Source organism: Cynocephalus volans, chromosome 1 (genome assembly GCF_027409185.1).
Source record: "Cynocephalus volans isolate mCynVol1 chromosome 1, mCynVol1.pri, whole genome shotgun sequence".
Taxonomy (NCBI): domain Eukaryota; kingdom Metazoa; phylum Chordata; class Mammalia; order Dermoptera; family Cynocephalidae; genus Cynocephalus; species Cynocephalus volans.
Window position 1 is genome coordinate 234,410,991 of NC_084460.1, and position 26,476 is coordinate 234,437,466.

A 26,476-nucleotide genomic window follows, 5' to 3' on the forward strand; every position below is an offset into this window, starting at 1 on the left:
CTCATGCCATAAAATATGCTTTTGGATTTTGAGGCTGAAGCTTCCACACAGGGTCTATAAAGCACGATATTCTTTTACATAGAGTTCAAAGTCAGAAAATGTCACTCCATGAAACCAAAAAGCTAATAAAATTGGTATGAAATGGAGGCCATTAGTGATCTATCAAGAAACTAACTTACATAAGCAATAATGTGTATGTCCTTGATTAAGCTAGGGTACTTCTTAAATTTCAAAAGAGGGACTGACACTTTTAAAAAGAGGAAGACCTCAGCTTAAAATACAAATAAAGAGTGAGAAACTGTGACTTAGAAATTGTAAAATCATGACTATAATAATAGTTCACTGTAAGACAGCAAACTTGGTAACTAATAAGGAGTATTGCAAAAGCAGAGTAGAGTAGTAAAATGTTTAATGTCCAACACTGATTGTGGTTGGAAGTCAGAAATTATGCTGGATTAGAAAAGGGCAACTCATTAGGGCTTGATGAAAACAGCTTTTAGGAATATGAAACTTCCTTGTCTTTAATTCTATGTCTACCAACAAACTGGATATGTAATTAGTTCCCCTAGGTAATGAATGGCAAAAGGGTTCCATTTGAGTGCAAAATCCAACCAACTGGTAGTAGATTTTGAAGACATGTATGGGATGCTATCAATTATCGGGCCCCACCTCCAATCCCCATCCCCAGGTGGGACAGGAGAGGAGAGAAGGTAGATGCCTGCTCTGTGTTTGTCAGCCAGCTCCTAGGATGGCCAAGGAAGATAGAGGTCCTGTATAAACATTCCACACCTATTCACATGCACAAGAACACCCCACACTACACACTTATAAATAAGGGCTCTGATTTAAAACTACACACCTGGAGTCTGATTAGTATGAATCAGTTCATCACAGCTTGATCTCTCCTCAGTGAAATGGAGAATAGTTTCTAAAACTGCAAGCCTGAGTTCTAATCCCAGATCTGTTGGGCTATGATGTCTTTTTCTGGTGCAGACATCCTAAGAACTTCAGTCAGCTTCTTTCTCTCACTCTCAGTCAGTCTAAATGGCAACAACTTTAGATGGCAAAGGACAAGATTCAGGTGCAGACAATATAGCTATATTATGAACATCACAATTTTATGGATCAGGGTGATGCTACGAAAGCAAGTGGAGACTTTAGCTTGGGCTCCATGTATCTTCCACCATGTCCTCCGTGACGTCCTGTCACGTACCACCTTTCTCAACCCCTTTGAATGACACACAGTGTTGTCTGTGAACACAGGGTTGTGAATATACTTATGCTCTTCTGCCTCCCTGCTGTTGCTCATATTTTCCCCCTCACCTAAAATATACTTTCTCTATCTCTGCCTATGAAAAAGCAATTTATTCTGGATCTTCTTAAATCATACCTTCTCCACAAAAGGGTCCCCCAACTGTCTCCTACAGCACTTTTATTTGCAACTGTAGGATATTTTGCTTTGTATTACAGTCATTAGAGTAGTCAGTGTGCTTGTCTTATCTTCTGTAGACCATGAGAAACTTGAAAAAAGTTTGATAAATACAGTATTTATCTTTGTGATTACCACTATGCTTAGCACCCACTGGGTGCTTAGTGATTAGTCATTAATATTGAATATACGTAGCCTATGCGTTAAAAGAAAAAAAAAGTGAGATAAAATTCAGTGTTTATGAAACTTCAGCTCATACATCATTATCATTTAGATAACATGGTCAGTAAGCAGATCTGAGGGTAGTATATTACTAATCACATACATAAAGATGATAAAATATAATGCACTCTCATCAACACAGAAACTGGCAAGTCTTTCTAGGAAATAGCTGTAATGGCATTCACTGCTCTTGGCTTTTCTCTCTCTTAAAGTTCACAGTAGGAATAATGGATTTACTCAAAACAAACTCTCATTGTTACGTGATAGAACACCATTTCACAACATTCAGTAGCTATGACACCTTACTTGAATTGTGCTTCATCATATTTTTACAGATTTTCTTAGACTTACATGATTGTCCTATTTCTGCTCTCCCTTCATCCAGCGGCTGCCATCCATCTGTTGCACAAAACCAACTCATCAGATCATGACCCTTGAGAATATTACTGCAATGTGCACAGAAGGGCTCTGCCCTAGGGGGTTACTGCAGCTGATGTTACCTTGCTGTTGTGTTCTAAGGGTGGCCTACGGTGGTAACAAAGCTACCATGTAGGATACTTGTACCCAAACCACATAAGAGTTGTAAGTCTCCCAAACTCTAGACATCTAAATCTCCTCCAAGGTTTTGAAAGATCGAGGGAGAAGGGTCACTGTAGAGGGTATGGGGTAGTTTACTACTATCACTGTGACCTCTGAACCACAGGAAAACAGCAAAATTCTGTATTTCCTCGGAGACACACAAAATTATGAGTTTTTGGTGGCTTACAGCATTGTTGAGTGGAAGAATGAACATGAAATCCAATAAGTATGTTTAGAACTACCTGTTAATGGGGTGGGTACCTAAAATTCCTTTCTTACTATCAAGTATTTGAAGAAATAGAGCGCTGTGCGAGGGAAGGAAAAATAGAACACACAAAGACTGAGAAAGGAAGTAGATTTGAATGGGGTAAGTAGAGAAGAAAGTTTTTGATCCTGTTGGAATAATAATAATAAAATAATAATAAAAAGATTGCAGGGAGTTATTTCAGTGTTGCTAAAGAATACTATCATTATTTGCATGACTGAATTGTAAGTTGTCAGTATAGACCTTATTTAGCCCTAGAAAAAACTACAGGTTCACAAGGGTGAAAAGGTAAGCTACTAAGGCAGCCAGGTGTTTGTTTTCACTTAGTACGTTAACCTAGCCTGCATCTTCAACATAGAAATTCTCCATAGGATAAAGTAATTCCCTTAAGAATTAATTTATGCCCTTTTTGAAAAATACCATTTCTCTTGAATTCAACATTCCAGAAAAGATAAACATGTCAACAACAGATCAAAGCAGTAACAAAGGAAACAAAGGTTTCCTCTGGAAACAAAGGTTCATTTTGTAAAATTACACCAAACTGTGTATCTAATTTTTTAAAAAAGTAATTAGGTCAGTCTTCACAAAATACATATTTCTATGCTACCAGGGAAAGGTAACATAAAGTTGAAAAAGAAAATCTACTAACCTCAGATGTTGCTATTTCAGTGAAGGTATTCAATGCTTGCTCAACAGTAGATTTCTGTTTGGTAGCCATCAGGCAATAGTTTTCCATTATGCGAAGCTGTATGTGACCCTGAATAGTCTGAGGTTTTAGTTCTTTAAGGAGTTTTTCTGCTGTTCTTACTGCTAATTGCACAGACTCTTGCTTCTCAGTTGAATTACTGTATACAATTAAAAATAAATCACTTATGTCTATTACATGGCATAAAGTTCACTGAGATTAGAATCAGAGCTTTAGGGTACACTGGTTTCTTTTGTTGTCATTCATTTAAAAGTAATCCTTTATGAAGAATGTCATTCTCTTCTAATACAAAGTGAAGCATAGTTATAATGTATTTTTTAAACAAAATTAATATAGCTTCAGTAAAATACCATTAAACATTAATTCACTCTAGAATGAAGACAAAAATAGGAATATATCTATGTGTGGTAAATGTGTTCATTTCAGCTAATATAAAACTAGAATAGAATAGAAGTAGAATCATAAAATTTTCAAATGGTGTATCTACTCGGAAGGTAAAAACAAACAAACAAACAAAAAAAGAAGAAACTAAGGACAGAAAAGGGCCAAGCACTGTATTATTTCATTCAATCTATGTTGAATCCATTTTACATATGAAAAAATTAAGGCTCAAACAAGTGAAGTAATTTATCAAAGTTCACACAGCTAATAAATGGTAAACCTGGGATTTGAATTCAAGTTTGTCAGATGTATGAAATCTACTCTATTTTCCTCACCATGTTACCTATCAGACTCTCAGAAAAGAAATTGTGTGTGTCACAAGGTTGTAAATTTGGGACTGGCCAATTAGCTCACTTGGTTAGAATGTGGTGCCAATAACACCAAGGTCCAAGGTGTGATCCCTGTCCTGACTAGATGCCAAAAGAAAAATAAAAAGGTTGTAAATTTCAAGTACAATACCAACTTGAATATTTAATAGCAATTTTCCTATTTTTATATACATACGCATATACATATATATGTATAGCAATTAGTAAAGGAAATTGGTCTTTTTCTCAGGCTTTTTATCTTACGTAAAACATGTCACACCGTTGGCTACCTTCTCCTCTCTTTTGGCTTCTGTAACATTGTACAGCTTCAGTTCTCTTTCTACCACACTGATTGCCCTTTTCTGACCTCCCAGCCTCCTCCGGACCCCTTCATGTTAGCACGCCCAAAATTTAGTTCTCAGACTTGTTGCTACATTCTACTCCTAAAGAGGCCATTCATGGAGTTCCAACTATCCACTTTGTGCAGATGTCTCCTAAATCTGTATCTTCAGCTGTCACCTCCCTTCTGAGTTCTAGTTTTGTATTTTCAACTGCTTGCTGAAGATCTCCACTTGGATAGTTATAGCTGCATAACAGTGTGTTACCTTAACCTTTCTAAAACAAATATAAACACACCACTCCCCTGCTCTAAAACTTCCAATGGTCTCTGTAATCCAAGTCTAATTTCTCCATAGAAAATAAGATGAATTGTAGAATTTGACAACTATGGCAGAAATTATCTCTATAATAATAGTAACTACTGAACAAATGGTGGTTATATGCCACACCTGCACTCTACACCTTACATACACTATCTCATTTACTCCCTACAACAGTATTGTGAAATAAGCTCAGAGTCAACTTGTTAATGTGATAGTTAATAATGATAGAGGCAAGAACCAAACCAAGTTCTACCTGGCTTCAAAGCTCCTGTTGTTAGTCACTGTGGTTTATTGCTGGTGAATGGGATCTATAACTGAAACTTCTCAGCAATCTAGTTCTAATTTTCTCCTACTCCTCCATGCATCTTCCTCTGAGTCCTTTGCACTGGTATGACTTTTATGAACTCCTACAATACTTCATATTCAATGAGACCCATTTCTATGTTGTTGCAGATTGGTTTGGGGTATTGTTCTTGCCTCCTAGGTAAAGTACACGCTCCTAAAGGCAGAAACTCCCTTTTACATTCCCTTTACCTCCATGCCTTGACGAGTTCTGAGGCAAGGACAAGCAACAAATGCAGGTGGAGAGAAATATAACCATTCACCAGCAGCACGCCAAAGTGACTAACAACAGGAGCTTTGAGGCCAGGTAGACTTGGTTCTATTCTTGCCTCTGTCATTATTAACTATCACATTAACAAGTTGACCGTGAGCTTATTTCACAATACTGCTGTAGGGAGTAAATGAGATTGTGTATATAAAGTATAGAGCACAGATGTGGCACATAACTACCATTTGTTAAACAGTTACTATTATTATATAGACAATTTTTGCCATAATTGTCAAATTCTACAATTTATTTTCTACAGAGTAATTAGAGGAGTGTCTTCATAACATGTCTATTCTGATTTTGGAAACCTCCTGAAAGCATTTCATGCCTGCTTCAGAAAATAGTTATTTTAGCTCTGATTTATTCATCTGACCTTTCATTTTTGCTATCCTGGAACTTAGTTCTCACTTGTAAAGTATCACTGCTTATTATCCCCGACAAGTGTTTTTTTTTTTTTTTTAGAAAAAAGGCTAATGAACAAATACTACTCACCCCAGGTCTCCATCCAGGTTTTCAAATACTTCACCTCCAATAGTTTCATTATCTGGATTCAAACAGATTTCTATCATATTATAAAGGGCATTTTGGCCCCAGTCACTGTCTTTCCGAGCCTTATTAAAATGTCGAAGGGCATCATTTGGTTCTCCAGTATACCTTGTTAGATGTTAAAAAAAATGTATTTATTTTAATCATTAACAACAAAATTTATACTAGTTTATAATCTGGTAAATAAAACTACTAAGATATTTTAAAACGTAGATATTGTTGACTACAAAGAAAAGTTTACTTTATCTAGAATGAGAAAAAATACTATTTGTAGGGTTTATTTGCCAATAGATTTACCAGAGATATAATCCTTTACAGTATTGAAATCCTGGCTCAAATTTTGCTCTGGAATTACGTTTCTCAGCCATTAAGAAAAATCTCGGAACGTCCTCAAGTTTTCCACATCTTCTTAGGAGATCAATCAAACGTGATAATGTCATATAATTATCTAGAAACAAATAATACTTCAGGTATGGAGAACACTTTATATCTTTTGTGTGGATGGTTATGATCCTACTTTGTTAAAGTATAATTTACTTAAAATGAATTACAATTTAAATATGTGTGAAGGATGCCTCAGGTGCTGTAAGTCCCTAAAGAGATGTATGGCCAATTGGATGATCTATTGAATGATAAAGGTTGGGCTGGACTATTCACAGTGAGATAAGGTTACAAACAGACAAATCTAGGAAAATGCACATTTGTTGTAGCTTACCTGGGACCAAAAACCTTCTAGAAACAGTATCTCCCTAGGTAATCCAGACTCATTAACTATAAAATTAAGGACTGATTTGAATGCACAGGGCAAGTCACTGTTTATCTTTGAGACTCCCTTTCCCACTTACTATATCTGGGAAGCGGGTGAGAACATGATATTTTGACAATAATGTTTGGGGTGGGCAATTAGAAATTACTTCAGACTTCCTTTAATAAGTGTATGAATCGAACACACCAGAAACTAGTTTGCCATAGCATAACCCTAAAATACGAGGTTACTTCAAAAAGTTCATGGAAAAATAGAATTAAAAGATAATATGAATCTTTCCATGAACTTTTTAAAGTACCCTTATATTAGACCCAGTATTTTGGTTCTATTTTATGTTCATCTAAGGAAAAAGAATTACAGTAATCCAGTTCTTTGGTCTCAGGTATAATTTCCTGGCAGGTTCCTACAAAGCCTTCTTCTCCCATACCTATCCAGTTCTCTCTTATTACTAAAATACTAAACTTTGGGAGTGATTTCATAAACATTTTTTAGGACTGTAAAAATAATGCATGGACACTTTAGAAAAAAGAAAAAATGCAGAGAAGTATAAAGAAGATAAAAATCACTCATATTCCCACCAGATAGAGATTACCACATTTTAGTGTGCTTCCTTTCATATATTTATAAGTAAACATCAACCATAAATATTTAAATTTACATTTATACAAAATTATTCTTTGCTTACATATATACAAAATTGGAATCACACTTGGGAATTTGATTTTGATTCAACATTATATAGTAAACATTTCCCAACTTACATTAAATGGTTTTCAAAAACATGATTTTAATGGCTACAAAACAGTCTATTTTATTAATGGTTCACATTTTATTCATTTCTCTATAGTTGTGATTTTTAGGTGTTTGGGCTCTCAAGTTTTAGTTAGCACAGGATTCAAAGCAGAGAATTTGTAAAAATCCTGATATAAGCTATGCTGATCACTTTCTTAGGGTGAATTCCTAGAATTAAAATATACACACAACAAAAGAAAAACCATTTTAATGCAATTTATCCTTGACTCTATTTTCCAAGAAAAGAGAAGATACCATATGACCCAGCAACCACTTCTGGGTATAAACCCAAAAGTACTAAAAGCAGGAACTCAAACAGGTATTTGTATACCAACGTTCACAGCAGCATCACTGACAAGAGCCAAAAAGTATAAACAACTCAAGTATCCATCAACGAGTAAATGGATAAACAAATGTGGTATGTACATACAGTGGAATATTGTTCAGTCTTAAAAAGAAAGAAAATTCTGATATACTACAATATGGATGAACTCTGAAAACATTATACAGCACTAAGTGAAATAAGACAGACCCAAAAGGACAAGTGTTGTGTGTTATCACTTACATGAAGTACCTAGAGTAGCCAGATTCATAGAGATAGAATGGTGGTTGCCAGTGGGTACAAGGAGGGGAAAATAAGGAGTTGGTGTACAGATTTACAGTTGTGAGTGATAAACCTTATCTCTCCAGAGATATACTTCTATGTGGAATATTCTTAAAGCAAATGTACTTCACAGGGCCTGGTTTTCCAAAGCCTTGCAGTTTCAAATATTGACCTTATGGAGGACTGGAAATTTTCCTCAGGTATAAAGTCTCTGGTGTAAGATAAAGATTTGCGGCACAGCAAGGTTGCTGGCTCAAAGACAAACTAGTTACTGACTGATATGTAAAGGTACTGAGAAATTGCTGTAAGAAGGAATGTTTGCTAAGATCAAGCTTTTGTTAATTGCCTTACTGGAATGTCATCTGGCTTGTTTCACTGAAAGTTACCAGCCTATATTGTTAAACTATAACCCCACCTATGTTCTCTTTCTGTAACTTCCTGGTCTGGAAAATAAATGCAGGAAGAGAACCCCAATTCGGGATTAATTTCCCAAGGAAGGGATGCCTCTCACTGGAGGGTCCTGGAAAGATTAACCACTTCAGGGTCTCTCACTGCTCAGAAGAGATGGGCTTTGAGTAATCCTTAGCATCTTGGTCACCCAGGGGAAGTGGGGTGACAAATCCATGGGGAGGTGGAAGCAACATAAAGTGACCGTTCTAGAGATAGATAATGGTGATGGCTTACACGACAATGTGAATGTACTTAATGGCACTGAACTATACACTTAAAATTGGTTAAGAGGATAAATTTTGTTATGCATGTTTTACAACAATAAAAAATATTATTTAAAAAAAGAATCACTGGAGGCTTTGTATCTACTATATTACATGATTTCAAAATAATCCAGGTTGACAATATCAATATTTGCCTTCCCTTGAACACATAATCTTGAGTCTACAGATTTTGTTTTTCCTGCTTTTTGGAATTCCTAAAAAGTACAGCATGATAAGACTATGGTTCTTGTCCTTCAGCTATGTGAATTCAAGTATATTACTCAAATTCTCTGAGTCTAAGATTACTTATTTTCTTAAAATACAATTATAATGTTGACCCTTATTGCTATGGAAATCAAATAAAGTAAAGGCATGAAACAAATTTATAAACTCTATAAAATGTCATAGAACATTTACACTTCCAAAAGTTTTAATAAGAAATAGGATGACTACCACATAATAAAGCCACAGAATCTGGAAGCTATATTGGTTAAGCACAAATCTAAAGGTTAAAATTCCTTGGCCAAAATTTTTTGCATGATACTGCTAATGTGTATGATAAATGATATCGCTAATATTATCTAAAGTTAATATTGGGAGACCAGTTTCTTAAATAATTCTCACCTTACAATATTACAAAAATGTATTAGTTATTAGTTCAAGTTATAGTTATCACTGAAAGATTGAATTACATTTATTTGTCTTTTGGTTAACCATGAAATATGACAGAAGGCAAATTTCTACACTTATAAAATCGATTAAAAACTTAAATGTATTACACTCTGAAAATACTTAGCTGGTCCACCTTTATTGATGGGTAGTGGTAAGATACCAAAATAATTAGTATGATGTGATAAGGCAGGAATGCAGTCCTATGGATTAAAAAGCACAGAATTCCTAACTGCCTGGGGAATCAGGGGGGTGGTTTCCCATAGGAGCCGCTGAGCAGTATAAAGGATACCATGTTATCTACCTGTTGGAGTGAGCAGGATTGAAGCCATGTTGGGACCTAAACCTGCCTGGGCTATGGAGAGGGGAAGACTTTTACAAGGACGGGTTTTTTCTCTCCACTCTTTCTTCCCATCCCCTGACTTGCTTATCTTGCTCACTAAGTAGGAAAACAAGGCCGAGAAGCTAATTAGTACTTTGCAAAGCTAATAGTTCTTTCTTTGAGACTTGTAGAGTTTTGAGAAGTGATTAAGGCCAAATTACTGAAGCTGACCTTGGGCACCAGCCAAGTACACCAGCGCAAATCAAAATCTTGCAAGGTCCTGAGGTAACAGCGAAGATGAGAACCGAAACCAGATGAGGCCTTGGCAAGACCTTGTACCTGACCCATAGAAATGGACCCCTCGTAACTCACATCTCCTGCTCTACTGCTTTCCACCTCCCACATTCCATTCCCTCAACTCTTCCTTTAAAAACCCCTCAGTAAATGTAAATCTTTGAGATGGGATAGCCTACTATCTCCTTCAGCTGAATATATCTGCTTTTCTAACACCAACCATTTGACTTCTGAGGTTTTTTTCTTTCCTTCTAAAGGGGGCAGGCAGCCAGACCTGAATCCGGTAACACACCCATATTAAAATGGTGGTTTTCTTTATTCGGAGTACTCTGTCTGCATCTTTCAGAGTAAGTCCATACAGCACAGTAACCAGAAATCTTATGTGATTGCTACTCTAGGACTTACCCTGCCATTTCAAACTTTAGTTAACACAGTTAAGTAACATAAAGTCATGTGTAGTTGAAAAGTCCCCCTTCCTTTCCTCTTCCTGCTCTCTCCCCTACCTCCCTGCTTCCCTTCCCTTTCTCCCCACACTCTTCCTTCCCTCCAATATTTACTGAGTACCAACATGATCAGATACTGTTCTAAATTCTGGGAATGCAGTAGTCGAGACAAAGTTCCTGGCCACCTGATGCTTCCATTCTAGGATTTATAGTTTTTCTTTTGTTTTGTTTCACAAATGCTAGACAAAAAACAAACCAACAACAAAAAAACCAATCCCCTCAAAACCCAAAAGATAAACAGAAAACAGGATAAAAGGATAAAGAGCAATAAGAGGTGTTCTTTGCTATGGGAGAGCTGGGAAAGGGCTCTCTAAGGAAGAAGCAATACTGGAGCAAAGAACTGAATGAAAACAAAGCAGTAGCCTTATGAAAATTTGGGAGGAGCATATTCCAGGAAGTGAGAACAACAACTTAAGTCTCAAGGCAGTATCTGCTTGGGCTGTCGCTTCCCTAATTTCCACTGTCCTTTTCTTCTTTACTATCAGGATTCTGATTCTATTCAATGTGGCACTGTGTTCAGCAGAAAGACAACATTTAGGCTAGAATTTTTGTTGGGGGAGGGTTCTGCGCTACTTTCAGCTGAAAGCATTTCTAAACTAGTTAGAGGCATGGAACGGAAGAGATGAGTTATGGGGATGATGTGATATCTTTGTGAAAGATGATGGTGGCTTAGACCAGGGTAGTAGCATTAGAGGTGGTAAAAAGTGATGGGATTCTCATTATATTGTGAAGTTGGCACTAAGAAGGATTTACTGACGAACTGGCTCTGGTGTATGAGAGAGAAACATGACAAAGCTAACTGTGAGGTTTGGGGTATGAGGAAATGAGCGGTGACGCTGTTTGCTGAGATGAGAATGGGAGGTGGAGGACATTTAGAGAGAAGGGAAAGATCAAGCGTTCCATTTGGACACGTTAAGTTTGAGGACATCTGAGTGGGAATGCAAACAGGCAGAGGTGGAGATTAGCCTGGGCTGGAGACATATGTTTGGGACACATCAGCACATACATGAGATTTAAAGCAAATGGGCCTGGATGAAGCCACCTAGGGAGTGAACATATGAAAAGAGAAGAGGTTTGGGAACTGAGGCCTAGTGTTCTGATATTTAAAGGTCATAAAGAGAAGAGAGCTCTAATGAAGGAGACTGAAAGAGAGTGGACAATTGGGAGAAGAAAAACCGAGTGAGTCCACCATCTCGGAGACAAAGAGAAGTAAGTCTTCCATGAAGGAGGGGGGTAAACTGTGCCACACATGATGACCAGTCAAATAAGCAGAGAACTGAGAACTGGCAGCACGGAGGTCACCGGCCACCAGGCAGAAGTGACTTCTCTGGAGCTCAGGAGTAGAGGGTACAAAGTGAAGCCAGCGTTGCTTCCAAATTCTTTGGGGGAAATTTGCTGTAAAGAAGAACAGAGGAAGGGAGTGGTAACTGAAAGGGGGTGGCAGTTAAGAGCTGGTTTTAACTGATTGATTGATTTCAAGTGGGGAGATGTCACAGCAATGGTTGCATGCTGATTGGGAAAACCATGATGATGCGAGAGAGAGAGAACTGCAGAGGGAAAGCCCTTTGGTAGGTGAGGGGTTGTACCCAGTGCACACAGGGAGAAACTGGCAACAGATGGGGTCACAGACCTGGGAGGACAAAGGCTGGGGGGTGGGTAAATTTTGGTGAAAGGGGATAGAGAAGTTCTCTTCCAGTTTCTCGTGTTTTCTTAGTGAAGCAGGTGGCAAGGATTTTAGCTGAGAGTAAGAAAGGGGGAAAGGGTGTTGGAGGTTTGAGGAGACAAGAGGAAGTGTGAAAAGTCATTGGAGTGAGTGAATTCATTAGAGAAACAGGGGAGTACTGCCAGGCAGCTCCCCAGGGCCCACTTGAGGTTTGTGGTCATAATTTAAAGTGAGACCAGTCAACAGTGTTACCTTTTCCTTACAGCCATTTCAGTTACTCAAGCCCACGTGTGGAATAAGCAGAGTCATGCTCCACCAAGGTTTTCCAAGAGCCTAACAGCTAAAAAGAGGAGGAAGGAGAAACAGCGCTGACTGCATTAAAAATATATAATCTGTGGGTATTTACCTGGTTTGCGTTCTAAAAGCTGTTGTAAATGAAATACCGCTTGTTCATAGTCCTGTTTTCTGAACATGAGATCAGCCATCATCTATAAAGATAAACGTTGGTACTAAAAATACTGCCATATATTTTGTAAAGCATATTCTTCTCATCAAGATTTAACAATATTAAAATACATATGAAAAATGTGAGGAGGGGCACAGTTTTATAAAAGGGAGTCATTTAAAGTTCAAGCAAACCTTGAGAGGAATGGCTTAGAGACCAGCCTAACAAGATAATCAAGGATGTGAAATAGATTGCTTTGTTCAAGTGTTTAGCAAAAAATATTTTTTGAGTTGCTGTCTTAAAAACAGAAATTTAAAGGACGTTGCACAGTCCACCTGCTATTGTAGAAGCGATGCCTCACTGAACTTGGCTAAAATGACAATGAGAAGAAATAAAACAAAAAACAAAAAACCTTACATCATAAATATTTCAAAGGAATTTAAAATGAGCAATATCTACTGAGATTGTCTTATTATGTGTTTTAAAAGGGAAATTTCTTCTATTTCTTTTTAGTTATTTATAACTTTGAATGAACCTCACAAAATGTCATCCATATAGCTGTTTGAAAAGCTAATAAATACTTCAACTCAAATGAAAATGAGAAATAAAAGCAAAATTCTATCTAAACAGACTCTCTTAAAATGATATATGAAGTTTTTCCCTGTAACTTGAAAAGTTCCACTGAAACTCTTAAGTTTGTTCAGCATGTCTAAGTAAGTACCTGAAAGTTAGTTTTCAGCAAATTGCTGCTTCACCACATGCACTTCACCTGACTGGGCATCCCCTTCATAAAGAAAAACTGACTAGACCCCAAAGGGCAAGTAAAGGCCTGACCAAAATTTATCATCATTCTTATAAATAAAACATTAATGATTCTTGGTCTTTATTGGTAAAATGTACTAATGTTAGAAATATGTTACTTCTTCCAAAATGTACTAATGTTAGAAATATGTTACTTCTTCCAAATATGAGCAATGTGTTACCATCTAATATTAGGTCTACGGGGTAAAATTTGAATATTCCACTAAAGTCTCTTGGCTAACCATGGTGGCAGCTTCATTATCCTGGTCACTCTGGAGAAGTAGTGCACAGTGCCGCAGGCAAGCATCAGGGTCATCTTGTGCCAGGTATAATCGTGCCAGTTCCAACATTATCTATAGAGCAAAAGGCAAGATTAGTCACTACTAGTTTGGGAATAAAAAGTGAATGAAGAAAATGTCTGAACACAGATTAAAGTTTAGTTAATCAGATGTTATTGCAATAAAAATGCCAAGCATAATAGGCAAGGAAAACTACAGGCATGCTATCTCTATTTTCTCCTATACTGGAAAAAAATAGAAAAACAGGTGGTAACTTACTTGAAAAGTAGAGCAACATAAGGCATTGTGAAAAGAACACTGGTCTTAAAATCAGAACACTGGGATTCTGGTTCCATCTCCTCCATGAAGGGGCCAACTCAAGTGCCTATTTTCCTCTCTAACACTGCTTTCCCATTTGCAAAATAAAAAGTTTCAAGCAGACAATCTCTAAAGTATGCTTCAGATTTCAAATTAGGATTTCAACTCCATTAGCCAACACTGAAAAAGGTACCTGTTCAGTTATGCGCCTTACTAAAGGTTGTTTTTGCCCTACATCTGAAAGAATTATATTAATAAAATTGTTCAACCTTAACCTTTACATTTTAGAGTATGGATATGATTGCCTTTTGTTCTGAGTGCAATAAATTTAAGTATTTAGCCATTTACTGGAGTATTTTTAAAAAATTAATCATCTATCCAGATCTCAAATCTTGACAGAGTAATGACATTTTAGTTTATATAACTAGCTATGTCCAAATGTAAGTTTACATAAGTTTATAAGTACATATATTAGTTTATAATTGTATATAATTACATATATATGTATAATATGTATAGTTACATATATAAATATATTATAATTATATCTTACTATACTAAAAGTATCTTTACATCTATTCTCACACTGTGCCACTTGAGGTCATAAAATTTGGTCTAGTCATTCTTGCATTCCCAGGACTAGACAGCAAATGAAATACAGAGGTGTATAGTATAGCTCTTCAGTAAACTGAATTGAATCATCTCAGTCCAGATGTTTATTTGTGATAGAGAAATTGTTTTAAAGTGATTATTAAAACATAGATGAATATTAAGAACAAAGAGCTTGCAAATTTGCTTTATATTACTTGTTCCACGATAATTTTTAAACTCTAATATTCTTAATCTAAGGCATCATGTAAATATTTTTAAAGTTTTTTAAAAACAGTATTTTTTTTAACTTATATTTTTGGTACATTTCTTTTCACATCTTTTTTAGAAAAAAGCTGGTAAGAATTTTACATTTGGGGAAATTGGGTGACATCTGGAATAAAAGGTGTTTAAAATTTTATAAAAGTACTGACCTTATTATCTGTTTCACAATGAACCAGAGCCTCTCTATAAAATTTAATTGCTTTTTCATAGTCTCGCTGAGCAACAGAATGTTTTGCAATCTCTGCACAAATTTCAGCTGCTAAATGTTTCTGTGCGGGAACTGCATCTGGCTGTTCTATCTGAACACGTTTTAGTACTCGAGCTTGTAATTCTCGAGCCTAGAAAAAAATAAGAATAAAAAGGAATTTCAAAAAAAAAAAAAAAAGAAACTAAATAATTCTCAATAACTCATACACAGCATAATTTTACAGAAGATTTATTTAAACACTATTGGCCCTTGATCTAACAAAGCCTGATCCAAAGAAAATGTCTTAATGAGATGTCAAATATGCACTTTTCTTTCCAACCGAAGTACTATAAAATTACCAATTCTTGTCCCACTGTGATAAGAATACGTACTGAAAGCTAAGGAAGAAATGCGACCGTGAAACAAATACTTAGGAAAGATATCTACATGGTGTAATTAAATAATTGAAAATAGTCATTAAATTAATAAAATGATAAGTATCTAAAAATTATTGAATCAAATATTGGCAGGTTTCAGGCAGTAAGTACATTTATATAGTGTTGATGGCATAACAAATTAGTTCACTCTTTCTGGGGAGCACTCTAGCAAAGCATACCAACTTGCTAAAACTAGCCGGGCTGTTGAACTTAGTTGTTTCACTCTTGGGAAGGTATTAAGGAAGTTATTTAGAAAAAAACAATTTCTGAATTTGTTGTCAACACAAAGAAACAATAACAACAGCAAAAAACCAAAAAACCTGGAAGCAAACTAAATGTCTAAATGATGGACAGATAGCTAATCAATTGATGATAGATGTATATATGCTGTTGTACTGTGTGAGGACATTCTGAAAGGAGATGAGGGCCTTCCTCGGGGTTACAATGTAGAACACGTTCCTAAATTGGAAGAATATTAGCATGTCTACCCATACATCTGATCTCTGGAACATTGAGATCTTCCTTTAATGAATGACAGAAAACTGCTATGCTTTAGGCTTTCACAAATAAAATTTAATTTAGAGCTAGAGATAATCATGCACTAATGTATTTGTGCATTTAACAAATAGTAAACGTCCACCATGTGCCACACATTATGCTACACACAGGGAACACTTCAGGGGACTTCTGTCAAAATGTCGGTTGGCAATTGGCACTTGATAAAGATGGTTTAAAGCAGAATTTTTTTTTCTCAAACCACACATTTAGGGAGTCTTATCAGCATTCTTTTGGAAAGGAAAGAGAAAGGATTAGAAAATGAGTGTATATAGCATGAGTTTAAAGATTAATACTATTTCATGAAATTTTTATTTTGGTTATACGAATGTGTGTTTCTACAAGTATAAGCGTGGCAGTATGTGTACATTTGTATCTTTAAGGTTACATAAAGTATAATAAGGTTACATAAGATATCTTTAAGGTTAAATAAATGCATATATATGTATTCATGGTTTTACACATACGTATGTGTTCGTAATCAAAAACCTCTGAAACAATTTGTTTAAATAGGATGATCTCTGCCTGGCAGGAAGGGGTCCTTGCATCCCGGTATTCCTACACCTCCACACACCCAGATGTCCTCCTCTGCCATGGCTTGGCCATGAGGAAACAAAAGCAGAAAGCAGGGAGAGACCCTCAGAGCCCATCCCCAGCACCTCAGGGGTAAGGGTCCCCACCCAAGAATCCAAGTTCCCAGGCCACTGACTCCAAGCATTTTGCTGAGACATGTCCCATCTTTATGGCCCTACCACATTTTGCATCTGGACTTTGAATTGGAAGGGTAAGAAAGAAAGTGAAAATGAAAGAGAAACTGCACCCAGTGGACAGCTGTCCCTTTATCCAACATGAAAAGCACTGATCAAATTTGAATCTTGGGCCTTGAAGAAAGCCTCAGTGGTTACACCTATAGGTGGCTCAGCCTAATTATTAATATTGCCCTCCCATCCTTTAAAAAGCACTCTGTTTTGAATGATAAACTATATAGTCACCTTAGGTATAAAAGATATGCAATTCATTCTCTAAGTAGTCTGAGTTTTAGCCCTGCATCAACTAAATCTCTAGAAAGCCAAATATGTATACTTCATTAGTTTAGCTCTGTAGAGAAACACATTTATAAGTTAGATGTTTCTGTGATACTTTGCCACTTTCTTAAAGATAAATAGTTGAGGGAATTTTTGAGTCAAAGTATTTTGCATTTTCTATTAAAACATTTTACTTGAAAATGTTCTGTTCAATTTCTATATATAATGATCATTAAGAAACATTTGCAGGTAGAATTCAGTATTAGCAATAAAATTTTCCTGAAGAACTGATATGATTCCATTTTTTTTTATGGTTTCCAGACTGGTCAGAGCTAAATCTAATCATCCATTATAATAACTATATTAGCCTTGATTGTCAACACATTTACTCTTCTCCCCCTTCCTATTTTATATGTTTTGCAAACTCCTTTTAATCCTTGAGTAGAATGAAGTATAGATACAAACATCTTATTTCATAGACTTCTTAATTTTCTCTTTCTAGTTTAATAGCTTTATTACATACATATCTTGCCAAAGACCACCTCAAAATAAAATATACCAACTAAATAGAAAAACCATATTACTTTTTATATGATGAATACATTATTACACACATTGGAAAAATCAGATGTTAAATGAAAGAAGCAAAACCAAATATAATCTGCAATATTAATTACAACTGTGTAAAGTTAAAAGTTATAAAGTTGTTAGTGTTTTAGGTCATAGAGTTTCTTTATATGTAGATTTTATTTTTATAGAAAAGATAGTGAATACATTTTTAAAAGGTGATTTTTTTTCTGTAACTGTTCCTGGAATTAGAGAGTTAAAATCATCTATGATTTACTTTCAGTCACTCGACAAAAATTTTCAAGCACCTATCATGGTGGACAGAAGTTAAAGTGGCTCCCATGATCCTTGCCTCCTGCTGGTCACGCCCTTGTATAATCCCCACCCCTTGTGTGCAGGAGGGATATGGAACTTGCTTGTAACCAGTAGAATAGGGCAACTGTGATGGGATGCCACATGATTACAGTAAATATACAGTAAATATGACTCTGTTTTGCTAGCAGACATGCTGTAGAGACTCTCCCTTGATGGCTTTGAAGAATTAAGTGGCCAGATTAGCTGGTCTACCAGGCAAGGAGCTGTGGGTGCCTTCCAGCCAACAGCAAACCAGAAGCTGGAGCCCTCAGTTTTACAGCCTTGAGGAATGAATTCTGCTAACAACCTGTGTGAGCCTGAAAGCAGATCCTTACTCAGACAAGTCTCCAGGTGAGAACTCAGCCCTGGCTAATACCTTGAATGCAGCCTTGCAGAGATCTCAGCTAAGCTGTGCCCAGACTCCTGACCCCAGAAACTATAAGATAATAAATGTATGTATTGTTTTCATCCACTAAATTTGAAGTAATTTGTGATACAGCATAGAAAACTAATATGACTTACTATGAGGCAAGCATTTGTTAGGGTCACAAAACACAGGACCATACCTGATCTCATAGAAATTCTAATTTTAACTAGAAAGCAGACCATTAAGTAATAACAGAACATTATGAGGATTCTTATGGATGAAAAATACATGTTGCCATGGGAGTACATAATAGGGACCTAATTCAGTCATGGAGGTCAGGTGAAGTTTGAAGAATGACGAATAGTTACACCCTGGTGAGTTTGGAGGAGAGAAAAGGAATGAGGAGATGGAATGGGGCGCAGCCATCAGGAATCACAAGTAAAGGAAAGAAAGTAAGGGATACATTGCTTGATCAAAGAATTAGAAGAAAAAGTGGCTGGAAAGACACAGAGAATACACAAGAGGTAAGCCTGTTAAATAACGTACATTTTATCCAAGAGGCAACGGAAAGCTACTACGACATGTTTATAAGCAGTAGAATGACAGAATCAGGTTTGCCTTTGAGAACTCTACCCTGGTTTTGTTGTGAAGACCTGATTAGAGAAATCAGACTGGAAGAGGATGGGGATCAATCAATAGGCTACTGCAGGAGTCTGGGCAAAGATAATAATGGCTAGAGATGAGAGAGGGATAAAGAAATGTGCAGTTATTTCATAAAGGTAAAATTTTTAGAAAGCAGAATTCATAAGACTTGGGATTTCCCTAAATTTATCAGTTCTGCCACTGCCATAAATGTTAAGCAACTATGCAAAAATACTATGATGGAACTCCAAATATATATAATGTGGAGAATTAATTCCAATAAATGGTTGCTAAATATACGAATATAAAATATCAAAAACTTTGATTCCTCTTATCAGTTCCTGTTTGCACTGCACCTCAAAATCTGCCTTGTTGTTGATCTGAATGTATAGCACGTTATAGTTGGGAAGAATCTTATGGCTCTTCAAATTTTATGAAAGATGAATCCCTGTGCTACAACATATAAACTAAAACTACTTAGAGTTTGGTTTGTTGGTATTGTCTAGCCATAGTACGCTGTTTGTTCTTTTTATATGTGTTCATTTTATCAAGGTATCTGCTCATATAATATGTCAGTATTTCAAAAAGTTCATGGAAAAATAGAATTGAAAGATAATATTAATCTTTCCATGAACTTTTTGAAGTACCCTTGTATAGGGGGTTCATGCAACCAGGGTAGCAGGGACTAATGATATTCATAGAGGAATAAAATAAGCCAAATTCACTTCTAAAATGTTTTAAAAGTCTACATGTACCAAAATCACACTCACCTTGTAGCTACTGTTAGCTAATTTAGAATTAGATACAATTCTCTATCATGTGATTCAGAAAATAGGGATTAAAAGATAACAACAATTAAGGATAATAAAATATTAACATTGTTGAAGATTACATTTTTTAATGATATCGTAAACTTAGATGAATATCACAGAAATCTAGTAGTCTAAACTCAATCCATTCACAACTACAGCAAAAAAATTTTTGGACATTGCCACTGAAACACAGACACACAAACACAAACACACATGCACATACACACGCACCACTGTTACATAAAGCTCAAAACAAAAACATTAGATAGATTATTTGTAGAATGCAGAACTCTTCTGGGTTCATGAAATCAAGTCAAATGATATACTGGAAAGCATATAGGGTAGTAGTGAGGTGCTCTTCATTCTACTTCAAGCTCTTCTACTAACCAGCTGTATAATCTTGGGCAAATACTCTGTGGGTTCCTGCTTCATTTGGAAAATGGGCATAGTCATACATGACCTATGTGCTTACCTCAGAGACCTGTTGTTTCCAACATATCACAGGAGCTCACAGATACAGAATGAATAGAATGAGATAAAAATCAGGGAAGTCTTTTTCAAAAATATAAAGTATTAAGAAGGTAAGTGATTATTAATGGGCAAATACCATTTCACCTTTATATCCAGAAACTAGACAACTGCAAACCAAACCAATACAATGGATCCTATTTGGGGACCATTAAATGCCTCCAAGGAACTTGGGAAGTAAGGTTATCCTTGTCAGGGTTAACTTATGAAATAAACACATAATAGATCAGGGGAAGAGAGAGGCAAAATCACTTAAATGAGAGAGAGTACCTACTAGTCCTAACAGCTCTGAAAACCTCATGGTTCTTACATTTCAAGAATAAATGATCTATTCCTAAGAGGAACAGGTGGTAATGGTTAATGCAATCATAGAAACTGGGAGCTACTCAGTTTGTCAGCATTCATGTGCGAAGTGTTCAGGGGTGAGGTATGTGCTATAACATTTCTCCAGTATAATGTAATGTAAGAAAGGAATCCAAGTCCCCCAAAAGGCTCTTACTATTGATTTCATGTTTAACAGGAAACTTTTTAAGCATTTGATTCTGCATGTAGTATGCTTTCAGGAAGAGAGTGGTCAGATCAATAAGAATGCATCTGCTCAATCATAAATTGGTATCGTTTCTTATGAACTCTGTCATGATGCATTCAACTCTCTGAGTTAATGACCAGACCTAAGTTTTGAGACTCTGTGTCTGTGGGTAAGGTCTGGATAAAAAGTGAGGTAACTACAATAAATACCACATCACAGGGACCAGAGTAAGCAGAAAGCTAGTATTCCCATGGTGATACTCTTTTGTTCTCATTGCTGGGGTATTTGGGGTTCCTACACGGGCAAATAAAATGTGTACCAGCAGTAACTTCTTTTGTCACAATTTCTACCTCTTGTGGTAATAGTTCTACAGGTAACATACAGGGATGTGTTTCTAGATATCTAGATATTTAGATATAAGATGGAGGTGTGGAGGATGGGTGGAATATGAAATAAATCACAAAATACTAAATAAAAGCATAGGTGCTAGAAAATACATACATGCATTAAAATCCCTTTTCACATAAAAGTAGATATTTCATTATTACCTGCTAATTACACAAAAGATTCTTTAAAAATCTTCAGTGTTTGACTCTAGAGTGAAATATATCACCCTGTGTTCATTATAAACAGTTTCAAGCAACTAGTTTAAAATGCATGACAACAATAATGGAAAAGGCAAAGGTGGAGTAATGAAATTTGGATTAAAAAGGATATGTGCTGTAATGTAGCTAACACTAAAAAATAGTACAAGGAGGTACAAACAGGAAAAAACAAAATAACTAATGCAGAAAAAAGTAAAGAAAGTTAAAAAAGAAAACAAATTGAAAGATGGCAGATAAAAATCCAAACATAATCCACAATTATATCAAATGTAAACAAAATAAATATTCCAATGAAAAGATTAAGATTGTCAGAGTAGATTAAAAAAATTAATCATATGCTGACAGATCTTTAACACAAAGACATGGAAAGTTGAAAAAAGGGTGCAAAAAGATATACCATGGAAACCCGAACCAAAAAAAAAGCTGGAGTAGCTATATCAATAACAGACGAGGGAGTCTTTAGAGCAAGAAGCATTACTAGTGTTGGGAAAATAGAATAATTTAATCAGGCCCCCTCACCTCAGGTCTGGTTGAGGGTGGTGCAGCACATTCTTTGTAAGTGAGTTGCGTGTGGGTGGAATTAGCGCACATGCACAGTGCTGCTATCTGGCTGGCGTTTAATGCCTCAGGTATCTGCCCTGCATGGCCATGCTCTCCATCCTATGGCTCCAAGGACCTTTTTGCCAGTTACCTAGCTGATAGACCTGTGTGTGAAGGGTTTGTAAACCACTCTGGACAATGGGCTTGAGGGGTCCGTGAGCTCCAGAACCAGCCCTAGCTCAACAATTGGCATAGTCATAGCAGGATTCTGAGCAGGTACAGGAGCTGAAAGCCCTTGGAAGAAGGAGGAAATGTGGTTACTTTTGAATATGCTCTGCCCTATGGCTGCCTTCCTGTTGACCAGGATCTGGTTGTTGCTCACTGTACTGCAAGGCAGCATAGACCAGGCACTACAGCAGAAAACCTCTTGGGACGGGGAGAAAATGTGGCTATCCTTGAGCATTTGGTGCCCAGTGGCCACTTTTCTGCTGACCAGGGCCTGGCTACTGCTCACCATGCTGCAAACTGATAGAGATTTGCAGCAGAAAGCAGAGTTGTTGAAAGCACAGATAAATGTCCTGGAGGATGGCATGCAGCAACTGGCCACTCCTGCTTCTCACGCTACAGAAGATGACAAACTCAGTGGTGAGCTGGGGGAGATCGTGCATCTCCTGGAATGACCTGCTCATTAAAGTGAAGCACAAGCAGCCTATGGGACCTATGGTTGGATGGTGTAACATGCTCTGGAGACGATGTAGTAAATGCACATCGTGTTTGTCCAAAGGCAGATGGCTCGCTGGGTGCCACTTAAACCTAACAGCTGGCTGGGTGCCATATAAACCCGAGAAAGCAGATGGCTCGACGAGTACCATATAAGGCACCCGAGAAAAGAGTGACAGAGTGAATGCAGTTGTTCGAACTGTGGGAGAACGCTGCAGAACTGCCTGAGACTGTGAGTGAATAGCTGGTGTAAGCTGAGCTGATACAAGTACTTCAGGAGCCAGGGATGGGGCAGCTAGATGCTAATAGCCAAGACAATGAAAAGGCCCCAAGGGCATTTCATACGTGTGGGAGAGTGTCCCTCCCATCACAGAGGCCAAGACTGAGTTTCTCTGGAGGACAGACCTGGGGCACTGCTGCCCTTGGCAAACTGCTCCCTGCATCCTAGCCACTCTGGCTGGAGCAAACCTGCCTCAGCACCTCTGAAGAGAAAAAGCCGAAAACCTTGGTGGCGTTCACATTGTGTTAAGTTTGCAGGCCAGCAGTATGAGTGCAGTGGAGGCATGGCAGCCTCCACCTAGATTTTGGAAGATGTATGAAAAAGCCAGGGGACTCAGGTGGAGACCTGCTGCAGGGGTGGAGCCACTGTGGAGATCATCTATGGAGCAATGTGGAGCAGAAAAGTGGGGTCAGAGCCCTCACAGAGAACCCCCACTGAGGAAATGTCTAGTGAAGCCAGAATGGCAGGATTGCCACCAGGAGCCCAGAACCATGGGGCTGTTGGCAGTGTGCAGTGCCAGCCTGGAAAAGCTGCAGGCACCAGGGCAGCTTAATGGCCTGCACTTGGTGGAGCTGTAGGAGCGAGGATGCCCAACGCTTTAGGGGTCCAGGTGCCCCAGTGTGCCTAACGTTTGCCCTGTTTGGGATTAGGATTTGTTTGGGGCCTGTTTTTCTTTTCTATTCCTCCCTTCTGAAATAGGAATGTGTACCCAATGTCTGTCCCACTGTATCTTGGAAGTAGATAAACTTGTTTTTGACTCTTTATAGGTTCACGGCTGAAAGGAGTTTTGTCTTTAGTTTCAGATGAGACTTTGGACTTTTGAGTTGGTTCTGCAACAAGCTAAAGACTTTTGGGACTGGGATGGAATGTGTAATATGTGAATGTAAGGGTCATCTATCCTTGCTAAGGGAACATCATGGAAGATTCTGAAAGCATAGATTGTACTGCGAGGGACCCTGAAGGGGTGGATTGTTGGGAAAATAGAATAATTTAATCACCTTAGGTCCAGTTGGGGGTGGTGCAGCACATTCTTTGTAAATGAGTTGTGTGTGGGTGGAGTTAGTGCACATGTGCAGCGCTGCCACCTGGCTAGTATTTACTGCCTCGGGCATCCACTCCACACAGCCATGCTCTCCATCCTATGGCTCCAAGGACTTTTTTGCCAGTTACCTAGCTCATAGACCTGCATGTGAAGGGTTTGTGACCCTCTCTGGACAATGAGCTTAAAGAGTCTGTGAGCTCCAGACCCAACCCTAGCTTTACAACTACAAATAAAGAAGGCCATTTTATAATTATAAAAAGGGGTTAATTCACCAGGAAGTTATTACAAGTCTAAATCTGAACCCAATAATATATTTTCTAAATAAATGAAGCAAAAATACATAAACTAAATGGAGAAGGACAAATCAACAAACACATTGGAAGACTTTAACACACCTCCCATAACAGAAAATTATACAAGCAGACCAAAGACAGCAAACAAAAAAAACAATAACAACCAAACCCTAAGAATAGAGAAGATTTGAATAAATCAATTAATGAACTTGTCCTAATTGACATATGCTAAACTAAACACTTACTAATGCCAGAAACACATTATTTCAAATCCACATGGAACCTTTACCAAAACTGATTATAATGTAGGACATAAAGCAAGCTTCAACAATTTCAGAGGATTGAATCATTCAAAGTACTTCTTTGACCACAGTGGAATTAAACTAGAAATAAATATTAAAAAGTTAACAAGAAAATCAGAACTGCTTGAAAATCAAACACTACACTCCTAAATAACCCAAGGGTCAAAGAAGGGATCAAAATAAAAATGAGGCAATGTTTTGAACTGAATAACAATAAACTTGTGGGATGTAGCTAAAGCAATGCTGAGAATGACATGTGTTGCTTTAAATGAACAAGAAAATAACAAAGGTTAAAAATCCATTACCTAACATACTATTTCAAGAGGCTAGAAAAAGATCAGTAAACCAAACCCAAAGAAAACAGAACTAATTAAGAGGTAAAAAGCAAACATTTAATGAGGTCAGAAAAGGTAAAAGTTGATTCTTTGAAAATGTTAATAATATAATAAATCCCTAGCAGAACTGATAATTTAAAAAAGAAGAAAAATAAAATTAACAATATCAGGACTATAAAAAAGGTCATTTTTTACAGCACTGCAGACATTAAAAAAAAAGGATGTAATTTTTAAATCTTTTAAAAACTGCAATGAAGTGACATTTATTTCAGGAAAGTAAGGGTAATTTAACATTTGAAAATTAATCAATTTAATACACCACATTAACAGAAAAAGAAAAAAAAAAAACTAGGAGGAAAGACATATGACCATCTTGATAGACAGAGAGTGCACTTGATAAAATTGAAGTCACTTATAAAAAAAACTGTTAGCAAATCAGATATTGAAAAGTCATCAAAAAACATCAACCACTAAGGAGTACATCTAAAAAAAGGTGTGTAAAACCTCTACTTTGAGAACCACAAAATATTAGGAGACAAGAAAGAAGATCTAAATAAATGGAGGAAGAAAGCACTGAGTACAAATCCTGACTCTGACACTGGACATACTACTTCACACAAGTTATTAAACAAAGTTTCCTCAGCTGTAAAATAGGATTAAAAATACCAACCTTCCCTAATTGTAAGAATAATTGGAAATAATATATTTAAACTGTAAAATCCACAAGCATTCAATCATTATTTCTATTTGGGCATACTTTCTGTGACTGCTGGGCCACAAGAGATCATTTTCCTCTTATATGTGGCATATTCCCTCTGCACCCATCTCCCACCTCACCACCACACTCACAAACACGTTTACCTGTTGTAATGAAGTGATCGCATCACCAGGTCTTTCTATTTTACTATAAACTTTAGCTAGAAGAACTTGAGAACGTCCATCCTCCATGAGAGCTGACAGTTCATTTACTATGAAAGAATGAAAAGCAATGGGGAAAAACACTCATCTTAAATAAATGTTTACATTTTTCTATAATTTTTAAAACTGGTCGTTAGAATAAATGATTCTGAAAAACACTAAAGTTAAAAATTTTTCAGTCAGTTAGCTGAAGAATGGACAAATTTTAAAAAAAGATTTATGATAAAAACTGGATAGAAGAAAAGTTAATGGACTAGATGCGACTAGAGGTTTTTTTTAGACATATATAGAGACAACAAGCAAATAACACGAATAAGAATTTCAACTTTTACTCTTAAGTGTATAAAAATTTCTGTTTATTAAAGTCAAAAGAAGATAGAGTTGTTGCTACATGCAATTAAGAAGATAACTTCTGGGCCGAGCCCGTGGCGCACTCGGTAGAGTGCTGCGCTGGGAGCGTGGCAACGCTCCCGCCGCGGGTTCGGATCCTATATAGGAATGACCGGTGCACTCACTGGCTGAGTGCCGGTCACGAAAAAAAAAAAAAAAAAAAAACAACAACAAAAAAAGAAGATAACTTCTCTTTTTTAAAAATAGGTACTTGATAAGCAATAAAGTACAGTCATTAA

At 36.9% G+C, this 26,476-nt stretch overlaps 1 protein-coding gene across 3 annotated transcripts in view; it reads right to left on the bottom strand.

The window, feature by feature from the left end:
• The window catches only part of TTC21B (tetratricopeptide repeat domain 21B), a 95,601-nt gene that overhangs the window by 9,738 nt on the left and 59,387 nt on the right, over positions 1 to 26,476 (bottom strand). Inside the window, exons 19-26 of one of the 3 annotated variants that reach the window (XM_063097795.1) lie at positions 25,791 to 25,897; positions 14,959 to 15,147; positions 13,583 to 13,693; positions 12,501 to 12,582; positions 6,066 to 6,216; positions 5,715 to 5,876; positions 3,145 to 3,340; positions 2,003 to 2,050 (exon numbers count right to left, since the gene is read on the bottom strand). In XM_063097795.1, the coding sequence (XP_062953865.1) occupies positions 2,012 to 2,050; positions 3,145 to 3,340; positions 5,715 to 5,876; positions 6,066 to 6,216; positions 12,501 to 12,582; positions 13,583 to 13,693; positions 14,959 to 15,147; positions 25,791 to 25,897 (1,037 nt within the window). In that variant the 3' untranslated portion in view covers positions 2,003 to 2,011. The remainder of the gene's footprint in view (positions 1 to 2,002; positions 2,051 to 3,144; positions 3,341 to 5,714; positions 5,877 to 6,065; positions 6,217 to 12,500; positions 12,583 to 13,582; positions 13,694 to 14,958; positions 15,148 to 25,790; positions 25,898 to 26,476) is intronic. The other 2 variants (XM_063097786.1, XM_063097805.1) reach the window with 2 other exon arrangements.